General features: G+C 38.0%; 1 protein-coding gene and 1 long non-coding RNA gene across 15 annotated transcripts in view; one reads left to right on the top strand and one right to left on the bottom strand.

The window, feature by feature from the left end:
- The window catches only part of LOC138853236 (uncharacterized), an 89,972-nt gene that overhangs the window by 1,346 nt on the left and 69,548 nt on the right, over window positions 1–19,078 (bottom strand). For both annotated transcript variants that reach the window (XR_011392459.1, XR_011392460.1), the window contains exons 2-3: window positions 12,948–13,146; window positions 5,421–5,630 (exon numbers count right to left, since the gene is read on the bottom strand). This is a non-coding gene — a long non-coding RNA (uncharacterized lncRNA). The remainder of the gene's footprint in view (window positions 1–5,420; window positions 5,631–12,947; window positions 13,147–19,078) is intronic.
- LOC128698165 (uncharacterized) overlaps window positions 1–19,078 on the top strand; it is a 420,261-nt gene that overhangs the window by 390,982 nt on the left and 10,201 nt on the right. For 12 of the 13 annotated variants that reach the window (XM_070088900.1, XM_070088896.1, XM_070088898.1 and 9 more), the window contains 4 exons: window positions 4,613–4,910; window positions 5,427–5,696; window positions 12,934–13,197; window positions 17,550–17,561. In XM_070088900.1, the coding sequence (XP_069945001.1) occupies window positions 4,613–4,910; window positions 5,427–5,696; window positions 12,934–13,197; window positions 17,550–17,561 (844 nt within the window). The remainder of the gene's footprint in view (window positions 1–4,612; window positions 4,911–5,426; window positions 5,697–12,933; window positions 13,198–17,549; window positions 17,562–19,078) is intronic. The other variant, XM_070088907.1, reaches the window with a different exon arrangement.

Below are 19,078 nucleotides of genomic sequence, written 5' to 3'. Positions count from 1 at the left end.
AGTGATGTTCTGGAGAAGGGTACAGTTCGAGTGAAGTTGCTGCTCTCTCTCCCCCTCTTTCTCTCTCTCCCCCTCTTTCTCTTTCTCTCTCCCCCTCTTTCTCTTTCTCTCTCCCCTCTTTCTCTTTGTCTCTCTCTCTCCCCCTCTTTCTCTTTCTCTCTCTCCTCCTCTTTCTCTCTCTCTCTCTCTCTCTCCCCCTTTCTCTTTCTCTCTCTCCTCTTTCTCTTTCCCCTCTCTCTCTCTCTCGGTAGAGACGGCCAACTTGTTGAATATATATATATATATATATATATATATATATATATATATATATATATATATATATATATATATATATATATATATATATATAATTTTTTTTTTTTTTTTTTTTTTTTTTTCAACAAGTCGGCCGTCTCCCACCGAGGCAGGGTGACCCAAAAAAGAAAGAAAATCCCCAAAAAGAAAATACTTTCATCATCATTCAACACTTTCACCACACTCGCACATTATCACTGTTTTTGCAGAGGTGCTCAGAATACAACAGTCTAGAAGCATACACATATAAAGAGACACAACATATCCCTCCAAACTGCCAATATCCCAAACCCCTCCTTTAAAGTGCAGGCATTGTACTTCCCATTTCCAGGACTCAAGTCCGACTATATGAAAATAATCGGTTTCCCTGAATCCCTTCACTAAATATTACATTGCTCACACTCCAACAGATCGTCAGGTCCCAAGTACCATTCGTCTCCATTCACTCCTATCTAACACGCTCATGCACGCTTGCTGGAAGTCCAAGCCCCTTACCCACAAAACCTCCTTTACCCCCTCTCTCCAACCCTTTCGAGGACGACCCCTACCCCGCCTTCCTTCCCCTATAGATTTATATGCTTTCCATGTCATTCTACTTTGATCCATTCTCTCTAAATGACCAAACCACCTCAACAACCCCTCCTCTGCCCTCTGACTAATACTTTTATTAACTCCACACCTTCTCCTAATTTCCACACTCCGAATTTTCTGCATAATATTTACACCACACATTGCCCTTAAACAGGACATCTCCACTGCCTCCAACCGTCTCCTCGCTGCTGCATTTACCACCCAAGCTTCACACCCATATAAGAGTGTTGGTACTACTATACTTTCATGCATACCCTTCTTTGCCTCCATAGATAACGTTTTTTGACTCCACATATACCTCAACGCACCACTCACCTTTTTTCCCTCATCAATTCTATGATTAACCTCATCCTTCATAAATCCATCCGCCGACACGTCAACTCCCAAGTATCTGAAAACATTCACTTCTTCCATACTCCTCCTCCCCAATTTGATATCCAATTTTTCTTTATCCAAATCATTTGACACCCTCATCACCTTACTCTTTTCTATGTTCACTTTCAACTTTCTACCTTTACACACATTCCCAAACTCATCCACTAACCTTTGCAATTTTTCTTTAGAATCTCCCATAAGCACAGTATCATCAGCAAAAAGTAACTGTGTCAATTCCCATTTTGAATTTGATTCCCCATAATTTAATCCCACCCCTCTCCCAAACACCCTAGCATTTACTTCCTTTACAACCCCATCTATAAATATATTAAACAACCATGGTGACATTACACATCCCTGTCTAAGACCTACTTTTACCGGGAAGTAGTCTCCCTCTCTTCTACACACCCTAACCTGAGCCTCACTATCCTCATAAAAACTCTTTACAGCATTTAATAACTTACCACCTATTCCATATATATATATGATATATATGATATGTATGATATATATATACATATATATATGTATATATATATATATACATATATATATAGATGGGGTTGTAAGAGAAGTAAATGCGAGGGTTTTGGCAAGAGGCGTGGAGTTAAAAGATAAAGAATCACACACAAAGTGGGAGTTGTCACAGCTGCTCTTTGCTGATGACACTGTGCTCTTGGGAGATTCTGAAGAGAAGTTGCAGAGATTGGTGGATGAATTTGGTAGGGTGTGCAAAAGAAGAAAATTAAAGGTGAATACAGGAAAGAGTAAGGTTATGAGGATAACAAAAAGATTAGGTGATGAAAGATTGAATATCAGATTGGAGGGAGAGAGTATGGAGGAGGTGAACGTATTCAGATATTTGGGAGTGGACGTGTCAGCGGATGGGTCTATGAAAGATGAGGTGAATCATAGAATTGATGAGGGAAAAAGAGTGAGTGGTGCACTTAGGAGTCTGTGGAGACAAAGAACTTTGTCCTTGGAGGCAAAGAGGGGAATGTATGAGAGTATAGTTTTACCAACGCTCTTATATGGGTGTGAAGCGTGGGTGATGAATGTTGCAGCGAGGAGAAGGCTGGAGGCAGTGGAGATGTCATGTCTGAGGGCAATGTGTGGTGTGAATATAATGCAGAGAATTAGTAGTTTGGAAGTTAGGAGGAGGTGCGGGATTACCAAAACTGTTGTCCAGAGGGCTGAGGAAGGGTTGTTGAGGTGGTTCGGACATGTAGAGAGAATGGAGCGAAACAGAATGACTTCAAGAGTGTATCAGTCTGTAGTGGAAGGAAGGCGGGGTAGGGGTCGGCCTAGGAAGGGTTGGAGGGAGGGGGTAAAGGAGGTTTTGTGTGCGAGGGGCTTGGACTTCCAGCAGGCATGCGTGAGCGTGTTTGATAGGAGTGAATGGAGACAAATGGTTTTTAATACTTGACGTGCTGTTGGAGTGTGAGCAAAGTAACATTTATGAAGGGATTCAGGGAAACCGGCAGGCCGGACTTGAGTTCTGGAGATGGGAAGTACAGTGCCTGCACTCTGAAGGAGGGGTGTTAATGTTGCAGTTTAAAAACTGTAGTGTAAAGCACCCTTCTGGCAAGACAGTGATGGAGTGAATGATGGTGAAAGTTTTTCTTTTTCGGGCCACCCTGCCTTGGTGGGAATCGGCCGGTGTGAATAAAATATATATATATATATATATATATATATATATTGTTATCCTTAATTATACTTCCTCCTCTTTTCTGCAATATTGAAAACTCCTGATGATGTGTTAATTGCAACACAAAAAGGCCTAGAGCTATCACTCATCTCCTCCCATGGATGTTTTACATTTTGTATTGCATGTTTGTGATGTTTGTGCAATATAAGTATGTGTGTATGTCCGTATGTATGCACATTTGATTACAGTAATAAAAATCATTAAAAGAGTGCTGAGACATCAGATTACTGACTTAGAGCTCCAAGGAAGATCTTGCCTATCACAACTATAAGATCACTATAGCAAATTTACAGAAGCCTTGGAAAACAACATAACGATGTAATTGCACAGATTTTGCAAAATTCTGTGCAGATTACATAAGATAACTAAGTATAACAGGAACAGTAGGGAAATAGATATTCAGGTCTCTAACAAACAGATTAGAGAGAGAGTGGTAGTAACCTGAACAAAGTTTAGTATCAATTGTGTGAAAAAGTTCAGTACCTCAAGGTATGTCCCTAGCACCATTACTCTTTCTCAGTTCATAACATACATGTATAACTATAGAAAGAGCATGTCTCTGGCAAGAGAGTGATGGTGTGATTGATGCTGAAAGTGTTTCTTATATTTTGGGACACCTTGTCTTGGTGGGCAATGGCCAGTGTGTTAAAAAAGAAATAACACTAGCCACAGCTTCATATCATGTGCTGATGATGCTAAAATAAATGAGTCACCTCAGTAGAAGACAAAAATTCAAGAGAGATATGAACAAAGATATAAGAAGAATGAAGAACTCAAAATGAGTACAGTATAACGAACATAGGCAGACCGTGTCATAGAATGTAAGAACAGGTATGTCATTTTGATTAATCAATAAGGCAAATGCAGCAAAGGCTAGAAAAATAACAAGGTTGATTATAAAAACTTTCAAAACAAAAGAAACACTGTGAATTGTAATACTTTACAAATCACTTGTAATCTCATGACTTGAATATTGTTCCTTGCTCAGAGCATCTTTAAAGGCAGGAGAGATAGCAAAGCTGGAAAATATACACAGATTGTATACTGATTTCATAGCTTCAATAAAACATTTAAAATATTGATAATGCCTAGAAGCACTTGGATTGTTCACTCTGGAATTGAAAGAGAGAGAGATACTTGATAATGTATACATGGAAGATACTGGAGGGCCTGCACCATAACTTGTACAATGTTATAACAACTTCCCAAGTGAAAGTTATAGAAAGTGTAGAATAAGACCTGTAAAAAACAGGGGAGCCATAAGCACAATTATAAAACAAACCATCCGTGGCCCAAAACGCTTCAACATATTACCAGCAGATATCAATAATATTGCCACATTGAAGACAAATTTTCAAGAAGTTGGACAGCTTCCTGAGCAACTGGGTTATGATTGCTAAGTGGGCCTGCAGCCCACTAGCACAAACACCCTGATTGACTTGGCAGTAGCAGGAAAGCCTGGCTTTAGGCTGGGCTGCAAGGGTAAAAAGACAGGTATGTCACATGTATAGAAATTCTTGAAACTTGAAAGTTCTTGCCCTAACCATTTAAAATACCGTATAGATCAAGCTAGTCATACAGTTTGGTGCATCTAGTTTTGTTAATAAGTAAAATTAATATGAAAATAATTGATTTCAGAGAAAAAGAGGTATCATCAGAAAGCAGCAGCTCCACTCCTCTACATCGTGTTGACAACTGCAACCCTGCCATCGCTAACCAAAACATAAACAACAGTCATACTAGTGACAACAACATCAACAACAACCTCATCATGGGAAACAAGACAAGTACTGTCAACGATAATGACCCTTCTTACACCTCTGAGTTGACACCAACTCTGGACACCCACATAGCTATAGGACCAAAGATGGAACTTACGAAATATGCTACAACAGAATGGCAGGGCAACACCACAAAAGCACAAGTTATTAAACAGGTAATGAATTTATTATTATTTTTATTATTCTTAACATTATTATAATTATATTCATGGGGAAGCTCTAAATTCATGAAGGTCATACAGTGCCTGGGAGATGGGAGGCAAACCAAACCATGGGTGGGGATAGAACCCGCAATCAGAGAGTCTGATCGCAGGTTCTATTCCTGCCCGTGGTGTGGTTTGCTTGCAATCATGTCATTACGATTTTGTGAGGCAATGGGAGGCAGTAGGATTGATCTGAGGAAGTGAAGAGTAGCTAATGTTCTTTAGATCAAGAGCCCTTCAACAGTGTTATAGCAGCCCCCTTGTTGGACAGGTAAGGCAAACTGTCCTATATGAAGAATTATATATAAATACCTATCCTTCTCTGGGGATACTGACTTTGGTACTGTTTTCATAATTTATACTATTGTTATCCTTAATGACAAAATCGAAAATTTAAATGTAAAATGAAAATCTTATTAACGAGTGTCAATAATGATATGCAAAATTAATATGTTTCCTTACTTTCAGGGCTACTCTGCTATTCCTGCTGAACTTAGTTTTACTCATCTGCGGAAAGTACGAGGTGACAACTACTGTGGTGTGCGTGCTGTCCTATACCAGATGCTCTCCCTTGGCATTCCATTGCCAAGCGGTCATGTCACTCATTCCCGCCTCGCAGATGAACTCGGTCAGGGTTCAACGTGGCTGCGAGAGTGGTCGTTTGGGCATCGCCTAAATTTTAGAAAGGAACAAATACTCAGTGGATTTTGGGAATGCTTGGATACTTTAGATAGCATGGTAAGCTTTATAATGTCCACTTGAAATTAATTATGACTTACATCTGTTAAGTGTTGTTTTTGCCCACTGAAAATGATTGACAAGTATAGATATAAAATAATGGTAGCAATTCAGATTATTTATTTCAGCATGAAACAATGTTTGTACAGTGATGGGTGACATTTAGGTGTGCATGCAGAAAGCCTCTTAGAAAGTAGAGTATTTCAGGCAAACTTAAGCCTGTCTTAAGCCTAATAATGCCATAACTAATTGATTGCTTGTATATTTTTTTTTTTTTTCTTCAACAAGTCGGTTGTCTCCCACCGAGGCAGGGTGACCCAAAAAAGAAAGAAAATCCCCAAAAAGAAAATACTTTCATCATCATTCAACATTTTCACCACACTCACACATTATCACTGCTTTTGCAGAGGTGCTCAGAATACAACAGTTTAGAAGCATATACGTTTATATAAAGATACACAACATATCCCTCCAAACTGCCAATATCCCAAACCCCTCCTTTAAAGTGCAGGCATTGTACTTCCCATTTCCAGGACTCAAGTCCGACTATATGAAAATAACCGGTTTCCCTGAATCCCTTCACTAAATATTACCCTGCTCACACTTCAACAGATCGTCAGGTCCCAAGTATCATTCGTCTCCATTCACTCCTATCTAACACGCTCATGCACGCTTGCTGGAAGTCCAAGCCCCTCGCCCACAAAACCTCCTTTACCCCCTCTTTCCAACCCTTTCGAGGACGACCCCTACCCCTCTTTCCTTCCCCTATAGATTTATATGCTTTCCATGTCATTCTACTTTGATCCATTCTCTCTAAATTACCAAACCACCTCAACAACCCCTCTTCTGCCCTCTGACTAATGCTTTTATTAACTCCACACCTTCTCCTAATTTCCACACTCCGAATTTTCTGCATAATATTTACACCACACATTGCCCTTAGACAGGACATCTCCACTGCCTCCAACCGTCTCCTCGCTGCTGCATTTACCACCCAAGCTTCACATCCATATAAGAGTGTTGGTACTACTATACTTTCATACATTCCCTTCTTTGCCTCCATAGATAACGTTTTTTGACTCCACATATACCTCAATGCACCACTCACCTTTTTTCCCTCATCAATTCTATGATTAACCTCATCCTCCATAAATCCATCCGCCGACACGTCAACTCCCAAGTATCTGAAAACATTCACTTCTTCCATACTCCTCCTCCCCAATTTGATATCCAATTTTTCTTTATCTAAATCATTTGATACCCTCATCACATTACTCTTTTCTATGTTCACTTTCAACTTTCTACCTTTACACACATTCTCAAACTCATCCACTAACCTTTGCAATTTTTCTTTAGAATCTCCCATAAGCACAGTATCATCAGCAAAAAGTAACTGTGTCAATTCCCATTTTGAATTTGATTCCCCATAATTTAATCCCACCCCTCTCCCAAACACCCTAGCATTTACTTCTTTTACAACCCCATCTATAAATATATTAAACAACCATGGTGACATTACACATCCCTGTCTAAGACCTACTTTTACCGGGAAGTATTCTCCCTCTCTTCTACACACCCTAACCTGAGCCTCACTATCCTCATAAAAGCTCTTTACAGCATTTAGTAACTTACCACCTATTCCATAAACTTGCAACATCTGCCACATTGCTCCTCTATCCACTCTATCATATGCCTTTTCTAAATCCATAAATGCAATAAAAAACTTCCCTACCTTTATCTAAATACTGTTCACATATATGCTTCAATGTAAACACTTGATCTACACATCCCCTACCCACTCTGAAGCCTCCTTGCTCATCCGCAATTCTACATTCTGTCTTACCTCTAATTCTTTCAATGAGTTTAATTGTTTTAAGATTGCAGGATGGATTATGATTACAGGTAATGAGGATTCTGGCATATTAACATATTCTGAACACATTCAATATATTAACCCTTTGAAAGTCCAGAGGCCAAATCTCAGAGTGACAGCCAGGGTCCAAGAATTTTCAAAAAAATTTTTTTGTTATTTCTTCTTATGAAATGCTAGAGAATCTTTTTCTGAAGGCAATAAAATAAAAAGTATGAAATTTGATGGAAAATTGAGGAAATTATGCTCTCGTGAATTTTGCTGCATCAGCAATATTTATACATTGGCGATTTTGCCAAATTTGATTCCCATTTTAGGCCAGTTACATTATTCCAGTCGTCCAAATTCTTAACTATTTCGCTACTATTACTTCTATTTTATCGATTGAGCCCAAGAAATCACCTAGTCAACTGTATCAACCACCCAATAAAGTGATCGGAAGTTAGTAATTTGGCCAATTTAACACAAAGCTCAAAATATTCCAGTTTCAAAATAGGATTCAGAATAAACAATGCAGACATTCCTGGCACTAAACTAACAGTTCCTTTGTTTATTAGTTTAGTTTTCGGGCTTTACAAATGAATTTCATTTTGATTTTTTATTCACATAATGAATTTTTATTCACACCAAAAAATAGAAGATTTACTGTTATGCAATATTGTAATAATTGTATAAATAATATCAGCACATTTGTGAACGTATATTAGACCCACCAACTGATGTGTATTAGATGCATGACATCATTTGTTTACTCTTGAACATCAGCAAAAATTGAACAGTTTTGCTATTTTGAGCTCAGTTTCAATCAATTTCACTAATAAAACCAATTAAAATGATCTCTATTTCTGTAATATATCTTTCATTCTATCAAATGAAACCAAGAAATTGTGAATACAACTGTAAAAAACATGGGGAAAAAACACTGCAAAGTCACCGTTTTAATCCAAGAATATGGTCACAGTTTTTTTCCCATTATGCACTGTGTGCTGCAGTATTTGTTTTACGTGATGCACACTTACCACATAGATATATTCTCTCATATCTTTTTTAGTTATTTATTTATTTATTTATTTTATGTCTTTGCAGACAGTACATTGAGATTTTGTATTTACAATAGTGGGTTGCAATGCAAAGAGAGCCTCTATTATGCCTAGGCATTATGGGCCAACTTAACATTATTGGCTTACAGACTACTTAACACTAGGATTATATCATAGTTGTACAGTAGGATAGTAATTATTTCATAGTTGTACAGTAGATTACACTGTATTAGTTATAAGTGAATCAAATTTGTATAAGACAAAAGATATATTCATATATTTTAAAATGCTTTTTGTGAAAACAATGATTTAATTATATTCCTGTCAACAATGGATAAAAGGCTCAAAGTGATTGTTGAAGTTATGATGTGGGAATAACATAAGTGACTATGTGTGTACTGAGTATTTAGTGTTTAGTCTAGGGTGATTAAGTGGCTTTTGAGAAGAGTCTTAAATTGATTTTCAGACCGGGTTACTTTAATATCTTCAGGTAATGAATTCCATATTTTGGGGCCCTTTATGTGCATAGAGTTTTTACACAGTGTGATATGGACACGAGGTATATCAAAAAGAGATCTGTGTCTTGTGTTGTGGTCATGTGTCCTGTTTAAGTTGGTGAGGAGAAGTTTGAATGGAGGGTTTATATTTGCATGAATTGTTCTGTGTATGTAGTAAGCACATGAATAAGTATGGATGTTCTTAATGGTGAGCAGATTCAGACCTTTGAAAATTGGCGGAGTATGCTGGCAGGAGTGGGAATTTATGATTCTTACTGCTGCTTTTTGCTGGGTTATTAGGGGTTTTAGGTGATTGGATGTTGTTGATCCCCATGCACAAATTCCATATGTAAGATAAGGGTATATGAGTGAATGGTACAGTGCCAGGAGAGCTGATTGTGGAACGTAGTACCTTATCTTTGATAGTATGCCTACAGTCTTGGAGATTTTCTTGGTGATTTGTTGTATGTGTGTCTGGAACTTAAGGCTACCGTCAAGGTGGATACCTAGGAATTTTCCCTCTGTGAGTCTTGTGACTGATGATCCATTTAGCGTTATGTTAATTGGATCATTTGCAGCTTTGTTTCCAAACTGAATGAAATAGGTTTTATCAGTATTCAGGGTAAGTTTGTTAGTCATCATCCAGGCATTGACTGTGTTTGCTAGTATGACTGTGTTTGGGTGGGAAAAGACGTATGTAGTGTCATCTGCAAATAATGTGGGTTTGAGCAGCTGTGATGCCTTCAGTAGATCATTGATGTAGATGAGAAAGAGGAGTGGTCCAAGGACATTTTCTTGTGGGACTCTTACTGTGATTGGTTGGGTGGAAGAGTTTGCATCAAGGCCCAAATTTACCACTTACAGCTTATCTGAGTGAACTGAGCTCAAGCCGTAGTTCTACGGCTTGGACCCAGGTTTCAAAGCCGTAGAACTATGGAACAGACCTTCAAAGGGTTAAATGGTTGTGGCACATCATGTGAGTTTCTTATCAGATAGATGCTTATTGAAACTGAAATTCTCTATTTCCAAATGATAAATTATTTGTACAGAAATGGATGATATTTAATAATGGACATGGAAAGTCCCTGGTTATGCAAAGTATTTTAGGTCAGTTTAAATTTAACTTAAAATTAAAAGAACAGTATACCAGGAAAAGTGTACGGTAGGGTTATTATTGAAAGAATTAGAGGTAAGACAGAATATAGAATTGCAGATGAGCAAGGAGGTTTTAGAGTGGGTAGAGGATGTGTAGATAAAGTGTTTACATTGAAGCATATATGTGAACAGTATTTAGATAAAGGTAGGGAAGTTTTTATTGCATTTATGGATTTAGAAAAGGCATATGATAGAGTGGATAGAGGAGCAATGTGGCAGATGTTGCAAGTATATGGAATAGGTGGTAAGTTATTAAATGCTGTAAAGAGTTTTTATGAGGATAGTGAGGCTCAGGTTAGGGTGTGTAGAAGAGATGGAGACTATTTCCCGGTAAAAGTAGGTCTTAGACAGGGATGTGTAATGTCACCATGGTTGTTTAATATATTTATAGATGGGGTTGTAAAAGAAGTAAATGGTAGGGTGTTCAGGAGAGGGGTGGGATTAAGTTATGGGGAATTAAGTACAAAATGGGAAGTGACACAGTTACTTTTTGCTGATGATACTGTGCTTATTGGAGATTTTGCAAAGGTTAGCGGATGAATTTGGGAATGTGTGTAAAGGTAGAAAGTTGAAAGTGAACATAGAAAAGAGTAAGTTGATGAGAGTATCAAATGATTTAAAGAAAAATTGGATATCAAATTGGGGAGGAGGAGTATGGAAGAAGTGTATGTTTTCAGATGCTTGGGAGTTGATGTGTCAGCGGATGGATTTATGAAGGATGAGTTTAATCATAGAATTGATGAGGGAAAAAAGGTGAGTGGTGCATTGAGGTATATGTGGAGGCAAAAAATGTTATCTACGGAGGCAAAGAAAGGAATGTATGAAAGTATAGTAGTACCAACACTCTTATATGGGTGTGAAGTTTGGGTTGTAAATGCTGCAGCGAGGAGGCGGTTGGAGGCAGTGGAGATGTCCTGTCTAAGGGCAGTGTGTGGTGTAAATATTATGCAGAAAATTCGGAGTGTGGAAATTAGGAGAAGGTGTGCAGTTAATAAAAGTATTAGTCAGAGGGCTGAAGAGGGTTTGTTGAGGTGGTTTGGTCATTTAGAGAGAATGGATCAAAGTAGAATGACATGGAGAGCATATAAATCTGTAGGGGAAGGAAGGTGGAGTATTGGTCATCCTCGAAAAGGTTGGAGGGAGGGGGTAAAGGAGGTGTTGTGGGTGAGGGGTTTGGACTTCCAGCAAGCGTGCGTGAGCGTGTTAGATAGGAGAGAATGGAGACAAATGGTATTTGGGATCTGACGATCTGTTGGAGTGTGAGCAGGGTAATATTTAGTGAAGGGATTCAGGGAAACCAGTTGTTTTATATAACCAGACTTGAGCCCTGGAAATGGGAAGTACAATGCCTGCACTCTAAAGGAGGGGTTTGGGATATTGGCAGTTTGGAGGGATATGTTGTGTATCTTTATATGTATATGCTTCTAAACTGTTGTATTCTGAGCACCTCTGCAAAAACAGTGATAATGTGTGAGTGTGGTGAAAGTGTTGAATGATGATGAAAGTATTTTCTTTTTGGGTATTTTCTTTTTTTTGGGTCACCCTGCCTTGGTGGGAGATGGCCGACTTGTTGGAAAAAAAAAAAAAAACATATTTACCATATTCACCACTGGTATCAATGACATTCAAGCAATTAGATTCACTAGCTTTGTACATAGCTCTTTTGTTTTTTGTCTGACTTACAGTTATTATCGATAGCAGCGTACCCAGGTATGTTAAATACATTAGTGGAATCGTATTTCAGCTAGGTCTCAGTTAATATAATAAAGGAGAAATTGGTATTCAGAGACTAGAGCAATACTTCGTTGTGTTTGCTTAGTCATCTAGTGTTGTGATTGAAGATGCTTCAATAATTGCCTTTGTTGAGAAAATTGTTAGCAGTGTTTGTTGTAAAGTAGCTGCAGTGTTTGTCACTAAGTTGCAACATTTGGGTATATTTATTCTGGAAATGTTTCAACATCCAGAATAAAGATACCCAAATGTTGCACAAGTGTCTCATTTATCAACTTGCCAATTTTCTAAATAGTTTATTCCAAAGTAAGCTGCTGGTTGCTGTATGTATTGTTTAAGAGGTTGGGTTCAGGGTCAGTGTGTGTGTGTATGTATTAATATAGGAGGTAGTGTTAAGGTATATTGTATCTCATGAGAAGTGTGTTTGGTAAATGATCAAGGTTAATGTGTGTGTGTACTGTGTAAGTAAAAATATATAGGCAAAACTGAAACAAATATAAGAAAAACATGGTAATAAATAGAATACAATACAGTAATAAAAATAGGAAAGCCAGTGTCAATAATGACTAACAGTAACTATAGTTATTGTTAGTCAATTCTGCATATACATGTATACTTATTTGGCATAAAACAGTTACTCTGAGGAGAAAAATAAAGGAAGCAGTTCATAGAATGACATGAATATGAAGATTTTGCCCTGAAGGGAATTTTTTAAGAACTATTTTTTTTTTTCAGTGTATTCCATGATTGCCTATATAATAAATTGTTCCCTCGTGTACATCAAAAATCTGCACATATGCCATGAATCTTATGATGATGTTGACATTCAAGCTCCTCTTCTAAGTGCAGAGTTTTGATGAAGATAAGAACAGTTGCAGTTAATGTATGGTGACTTTATACTCTTCCTGCATGCTCTTTAGCAAATAAATACTTTCTTACACAAGGCGCTGAATCTTACGGGCTGTGAGAACCGGGAATGCGTCGTGTTGTCCCAGCTTAATGGAGACTCGGAGTTGGATGTGAAGCTGTGCGAGGCTGTCAAGTTGCACATGCTTGCCTCAGCGCTCGACCTCTATATCAGCAACAACAACGGAGATAATGTGCCACTCTTTGCGATGATAATGTTTGCCCGCCATTCATCACTCACACCAAAAGATCTTGTGAGAAATCATTTGAATCCAGTTGGTGATACTGCTGGCTTAGAGCAGGTGAGTAAATTCAGTTATGTAAACATAATTGAAATTTTTTTTAAATAACACAAATATATCTGAAATAAAATAACAGATCTGGATATTCAAATTCAAAATTCTAATTCAAATTTTCATTTCTTTGTTGTACCAAAAATGATGTAGTTAACATACAATAAAATATTATTAGGCACAAAAGAAAGCCTCTAGTATGCGGTGCATTTTGGGAAAACTAATCCTAATATTTAAAGGATACCTAAGAATTAGATATAGAGTGGTGGAGTTTTGTTACATGTTTAAGAGGTTGCTTAGTGGTGTTGGGAGCCTTAGCAGCAATGCTGATGTCATTACAAGGGTACTGACATCAGAAGTAGCACTGTTGCTCCTGTGTACAGGAGAGGTAAACAATTGTATTGGGCATTAAAGTGTTTGCTGGGCATCTGTGGTGGTTCATGGAGCCTGACCACAGAAATAAAATCAAAATCTCTTATTTTTTCAACACATCAGTTGTCTCTCACTGAGGCAGGGTGACCCAAAAAGAAAAACACTTTAACCATCATTCACACACAATCACTGCCTTTGCAGAGGCTCTCAGATATGACAGTTTAGATGTCACTCCAAACAGCCAATATCTCTTACATACTTCAAAATTCATTAGTTATCTTGTTGGAGGTGGACAGCACAACTCTGCAAGAAATGTCAGGTCAACCTGACAGCCCTCTATATCTTTATCAGTTGTCTCATTGCTCGAAGAGGATGTCATTTCAGATGCCCTTTCCATCATTGACATCCTGTGTGCATCCTATTGTCTGATTGCTCCCATCTTTACAGACATGCACACACTCTGCTCTCCAAACTAACATGTGTTTCATCAAACTCTGTCCACTATTTCTTCAGCCACTGTTGTTCCTTCAACACCTCTGTCACATTCTCCACCTTCATTAGTTCCCCCCAACTATGCATCATTGTATGGCTTATGTGGGTTTAGTGCCCTCCATCAATAACAATAATAGTAATAATGATATTCCATCATGGTCAATGACATTGAGCCATCTTTAATTAGGATAAATCCATAAGAAAAATTGCAAAGGTTAGTGGACAAATTTAGGAGTGTGTGTAAAGGTAGAAAGTTGAAAGTGAACATAGAAAAGAGTAAGGTGATGAGAGTATCAAATGATTTAAATAAAGAAAAATTGGATATCAAATTGGGTTGGAGTAGTATGAAAGAAGTGAGTGTTTTCAGATATTTGGGAGTTGACATGTCAGTGGATGGATTTATGAAGGATGAGGTTAATCATAGAATTGATGAAGGAAAAAAGGTAAGTGGTGCATTGAGGTATATGTGGGGGCAAAAAATGCTATCTTATATGGGTGTGAAGCTTGGGTTGTGAATGCTGCAGCGAGGAGGCGGTTGGAGGCAGTGGAGATGTCCTGTCTAAGGGCAATGTGTGGTGTAAATATTATGCAGAAAATTCGGAGTGTGGAAATTAGGAGGTGTGGAGTTAATAAAAGTATTAGTCAGAGGGCTGAAGAGGGTTTGTTGAGGTGGTTTGGTCATTTAAAGAGAATGGATCAAAGTAGAATGACATGGAGAGCATATAAATCTGTAGGGGAAGGAAGGCGGGGTAGGGGTCGTCCTCGAAAAGGTTGGAGGGAGGGGGTAAAGGAGGTGTTGTGGGCAAGGGGTTTGGACTTCCAGCAAGCGTGCATGAGCATGTTAGATAGGCGTGAATGGAGACAAATGGTATTTGGGACCTGACAAGTTGTTGGAGTGTGAGCAGGGTAATATTTAGTGAAGGGATTCAGGGAAACCGGTTATTTTATATAACCGGACTCGAGTCCTGGAAATGGGAAGTACAATGCCTGCACTCTAAAGGAGGTGTTTGGGATATTGGCAGTTTGGAGGGATATATTGTGTATTTTTATACGTATATACTTCTAAACTGTTGTATTCTGGGCACCTCTGCAAAAACAGTTATTATATGCGAATGAGGTGAAAGTGTTGAATGATGAAAGTATTTTCTTTTTGGGGATTTTCTTTCTTTTTGGGTCAATCTGCCTCGTGGGAGACGGCCGACTTGTTGAAAAAAAAAAAAAATCCTTAAGTATTATTCAGAGGGCTGAGGAGAGACTGTTGAAATGGTTTAGACACAAAGGATGGAACACAATAGAATGACTAGGAGGGCATTTAAATCTAAGGTGGATGGAAGTAGTAGTAGTAGTCATTCTAGAAAAGGAGGGGGGGTTAAGGAGTCTTTGAGTTTTAGCCCTTTCAGGGTCGACAGGCCCTCTCAGAGACTTGTTCTCAGTGTCGGCCAAATTTAAAAAAAAAAAAAAATGTCTTATGAAAAGATAGAGAATCTTTTCCCCATCATAATGACACCAAAAGTATGAAATTTGATGGAAAACTTATGGAATTATGCTCTCGCGAAGTTAGCGGTCTCGACGATGTTTACGCATCGGCGATTTTGCCCACTTTGAGCCCTATTTTTGGCCAATTACAGTGTACTTGTCGACAAAAATCATAACTATTTCTCTAGAACTCCATTTTTTCTATCAAATGAGTACAAGAAACCACAAATTTACCAATTTCAACTATCTAATACAGTGGTCAGAATTTAGCAATTTTACCAATTTCACACAAATTTCAAAAGATGCCAATTTCCGAATAGGGTCCAGAATAAACAAGGAGGACATTCCTGGCGCTAAAATAACATTTCCTCTGTTCATTAGTCACATCTCCACGCCCCTCTTACATTCTTTTGCTTTCCACTTTGAATTTTTATTCTCACAAAAAAATAGAAGATTTACTGTTATGCAGACTACTGCATTAGTGTAGAATTGGTATAAATAATATCAGCGCACTTGTGAAAGAATATTAGACTCACCAGTTGACATGTATTGGATGCATAGCATGATTTGTTTACTTTTGAACTTTGGTAAAAATCGAACATTTCTGCTACTTTGAGCTCAATTTCAAGGTACTTTTCTTTGCAAAACCAGTCAAAATCATCTCAATTTCTGTAATATGTCTTCCGTTCTATAAAATGAGACCAAGAAAACTAGAATACAACAATAAATACCTTGCAAAAATACAGTGCAAAGTCACTGTTTTAATCCTAAAACACGGTCAAAGCTTTTTTTTCTCATTACGCACTGTGTGCTGCAGGATTTTTTTTATACCGCGCACACTGACCACATAGACCCATTCTTTCATATGTAGGCCTACCAGCTTTCTCTCACTAGATTTGAGGGCGCTAGAATTTAGGCGTACTAGTATGTCAAAAACCCTGGTGCATAAGCCGTACTAGTACGGCTGAAACCCTGAAAGGGCTAGGGGTTTGGACATCGATCAGGCTTGTGCGAGCATGTTAGACAGGAGTGAGTGGAAGCAAGTGACTTTGTTTTTTATTCGATGTGCTGTTGAAATATGATCAGAGTAAAATTTATGAAGGGATTCAGGAAAGCCAGTTATCTGGACTTGAGGCCTGGGTAATGATAATGCTATATTTCTTTTAGCATACAGATAATTCAATGCACTATGGACAACTAATCATAAGGCTTACACATTACTTAAGAACTAGACATAGCATTATGCAAAACTTCTTTTGGGAGGTAGGAATTACAGTGCCTGTAATCTGAAATAAGGGTGGAGACGATACAGTTTGGTGGATCATCTGAACTGTGATATGGTGCCCTTCTGGCAAGACAGTGATTGAATGAGCTACAGTGAGTGTTTTCTTCTTTATCAGGTCACCTTACCTCAGTGGGAGATGGCTGGAGTGTTAAAACAATAAGTATACAATATTTAAATTACAATTAGGTTATTGCATCAAACAATTTAATAAAAAAATATAAACAAATGAAAGGAAACTAGCATTAATAACATGTGACTTATTGCTTAGAAAATAAGGATCCCTGTGGAACACCTAGGAGTGAGCAAAGACACCATCCTTGTTCAGCACAAAGGGGGGGGAAAAAAAACACACTTTCCTTGCTGTGCACCTAGGAGAAAGCAAAGACACTTTTCTTTCTCAGCACTTAGGAGAAAAAGACACTAAACTTGTGAAGTACATAGAAGAGTAATGTTGACTCAAAAGTTTTGTCAGTCATTATACAATATATGTATTGCTCTTTATTTAACTCATTATATGAATACCATATTAAGAGTCATTGCAAAGGTGCAAAATTTGCATTTCACAGTTTTGTATTGCTCTGTTTTGTTTGCAATAACTAACAGTTATATTTGTATAATATATAGATCCCTAAAATAACTTTTGTGGCTGTGTCTATCCATAGTGTGTTACGTGTCATGTTGTTTTGATGATTAAGCTAATAATTATGCTCTTTCCATTGGTGCTCGCATGCCTCAGGATCGGCATAAGGTGTGTAATTATCTGTAAGGTTACCTTGTACCTATCATTAATCTATGGACCTACCTTGTACCTATCATTACCCTGTGGACCTACCCTGTACTTATCATTACCCTGTAGACCTACCTTGTACCTATCATTACTCTGTGGACCTACCTTGTACCTGTCATTACCCTGTGGACCTACCTTGTACCTTTCATTAACTTATGGAGCTCCTATTTATGTGCAGTCTTGTGCATGATATATATGTGTGAGCTTGTGTATAATTTGTATGTGAATGTTTATGCACTAAAATCATTGTACCTGTTTAATTAAGCACTTTTAAAGCAAAGTTGAGAACAAGAGGCAGCCCCTGCTTTGCAAAAGTTGGGTTAATGTTAATTTGTTTGAAGACAGAATATATTAGGAAACTGAACATGTAATGAGAACCTGCTCACATCACCCTGTTAGGAAGGCAGGTCATTGTTGTCCTGGGACAAACACATGCATCAGCCAGGCTTCATTGTTCTTGGTAACCCCCAGCAACCAGCTGCCCTCCCTCAGCTGGTTGTTCAGATATTGAGGCAAACAATCCTGCTCCTCCCTTATCCTCCCACTAGCACCATACTACCTAGGTGGTGACATAGGCCTAGGAATATTAAAGTGTCAAGGCCTAGAGAAATTAAAAAGTGTCATGGTCCTGTCCAAGAATCAATCTTCAATCTCTCTCCTCCTCTCTCTCTCTTTCACCCACCTACTACCAGGCATTCCTCAAGAACTCTGAGACAGTATTCTTACATTCTTTAGCTCTCGTTTACCATCCTGTTGTGAGTGTTATATCCTTCCCCCACCTGTGTTACTGCCTTGCGGTCCCCAGAAATAGTTTTGAATATTTGGATTCATGGGGGAAATAGAAATGAGGTGTGTGTGTAGTAGGACTGATCAGGTAAGTAGTGCAGTTTATTTCAGAATGTGTTCCTGCAAAGGACTAAGTTTAGTAATGGTTTGTTTGGCAGTTATAAATGAGCATGTTGAACTTTCCTAAAACATTTGTTTTCTGAATAGAATGTATCCCTCAGTTTTTCTCTGCCTTTCTCTCTTGTTTGAGTCTGACATTCTCTCAGTGACTGAGCTCTGAATGGCTCACAGGTTAGCAAGTGAAATTGAGCAGATGTATTTGTGTTTGCTGCAGCTTAATGCATTGTCCAGCATAATATAACATGCCTTTTAGGACATAATGCCAGTAAAGTCCATCAGAAAACACTCAAAATTAAATGCTATGTTTGGTAAGTACAGGTGTATATATCTTATGTATAAAAGAAAATTTGAAGAATTATTGCTATAGTGCTGATCAAAAAGTACAGTATTTAATTACCATTGTATTGGATATTTTTGATTTGTCATCATAATAGCAGTTAGCACATTCAAGATTCCATTGAAAATACAAGAAAAAGTGTAATACAGTCATAAATTGGATTTGCTTTTTTTGTAATGAAAAATTGGCAGTAATTTTTAAATGTATTCTTAATGACTTATGAACATTTTGGTAA

The sequence above is a fragment of the Cherax quadricarinatus genome, chromosome 26 (assembly GCF_038502225.1).
Source record: "Cherax quadricarinatus isolate ZL_2023a chromosome 26, ASM3850222v1, whole genome shotgun sequence".
Classification (NCBI taxonomy): domain Eukaryota; kingdom Metazoa; phylum Arthropoda; class Malacostraca; order Decapoda; family Parastacidae; genus Cherax; species Cherax quadricarinatus.
The sequence above is the reverse complement of the archived record's forward strand: the minus strand, read 5'-3'. Positions and strand labels throughout refer to the sequence as shown.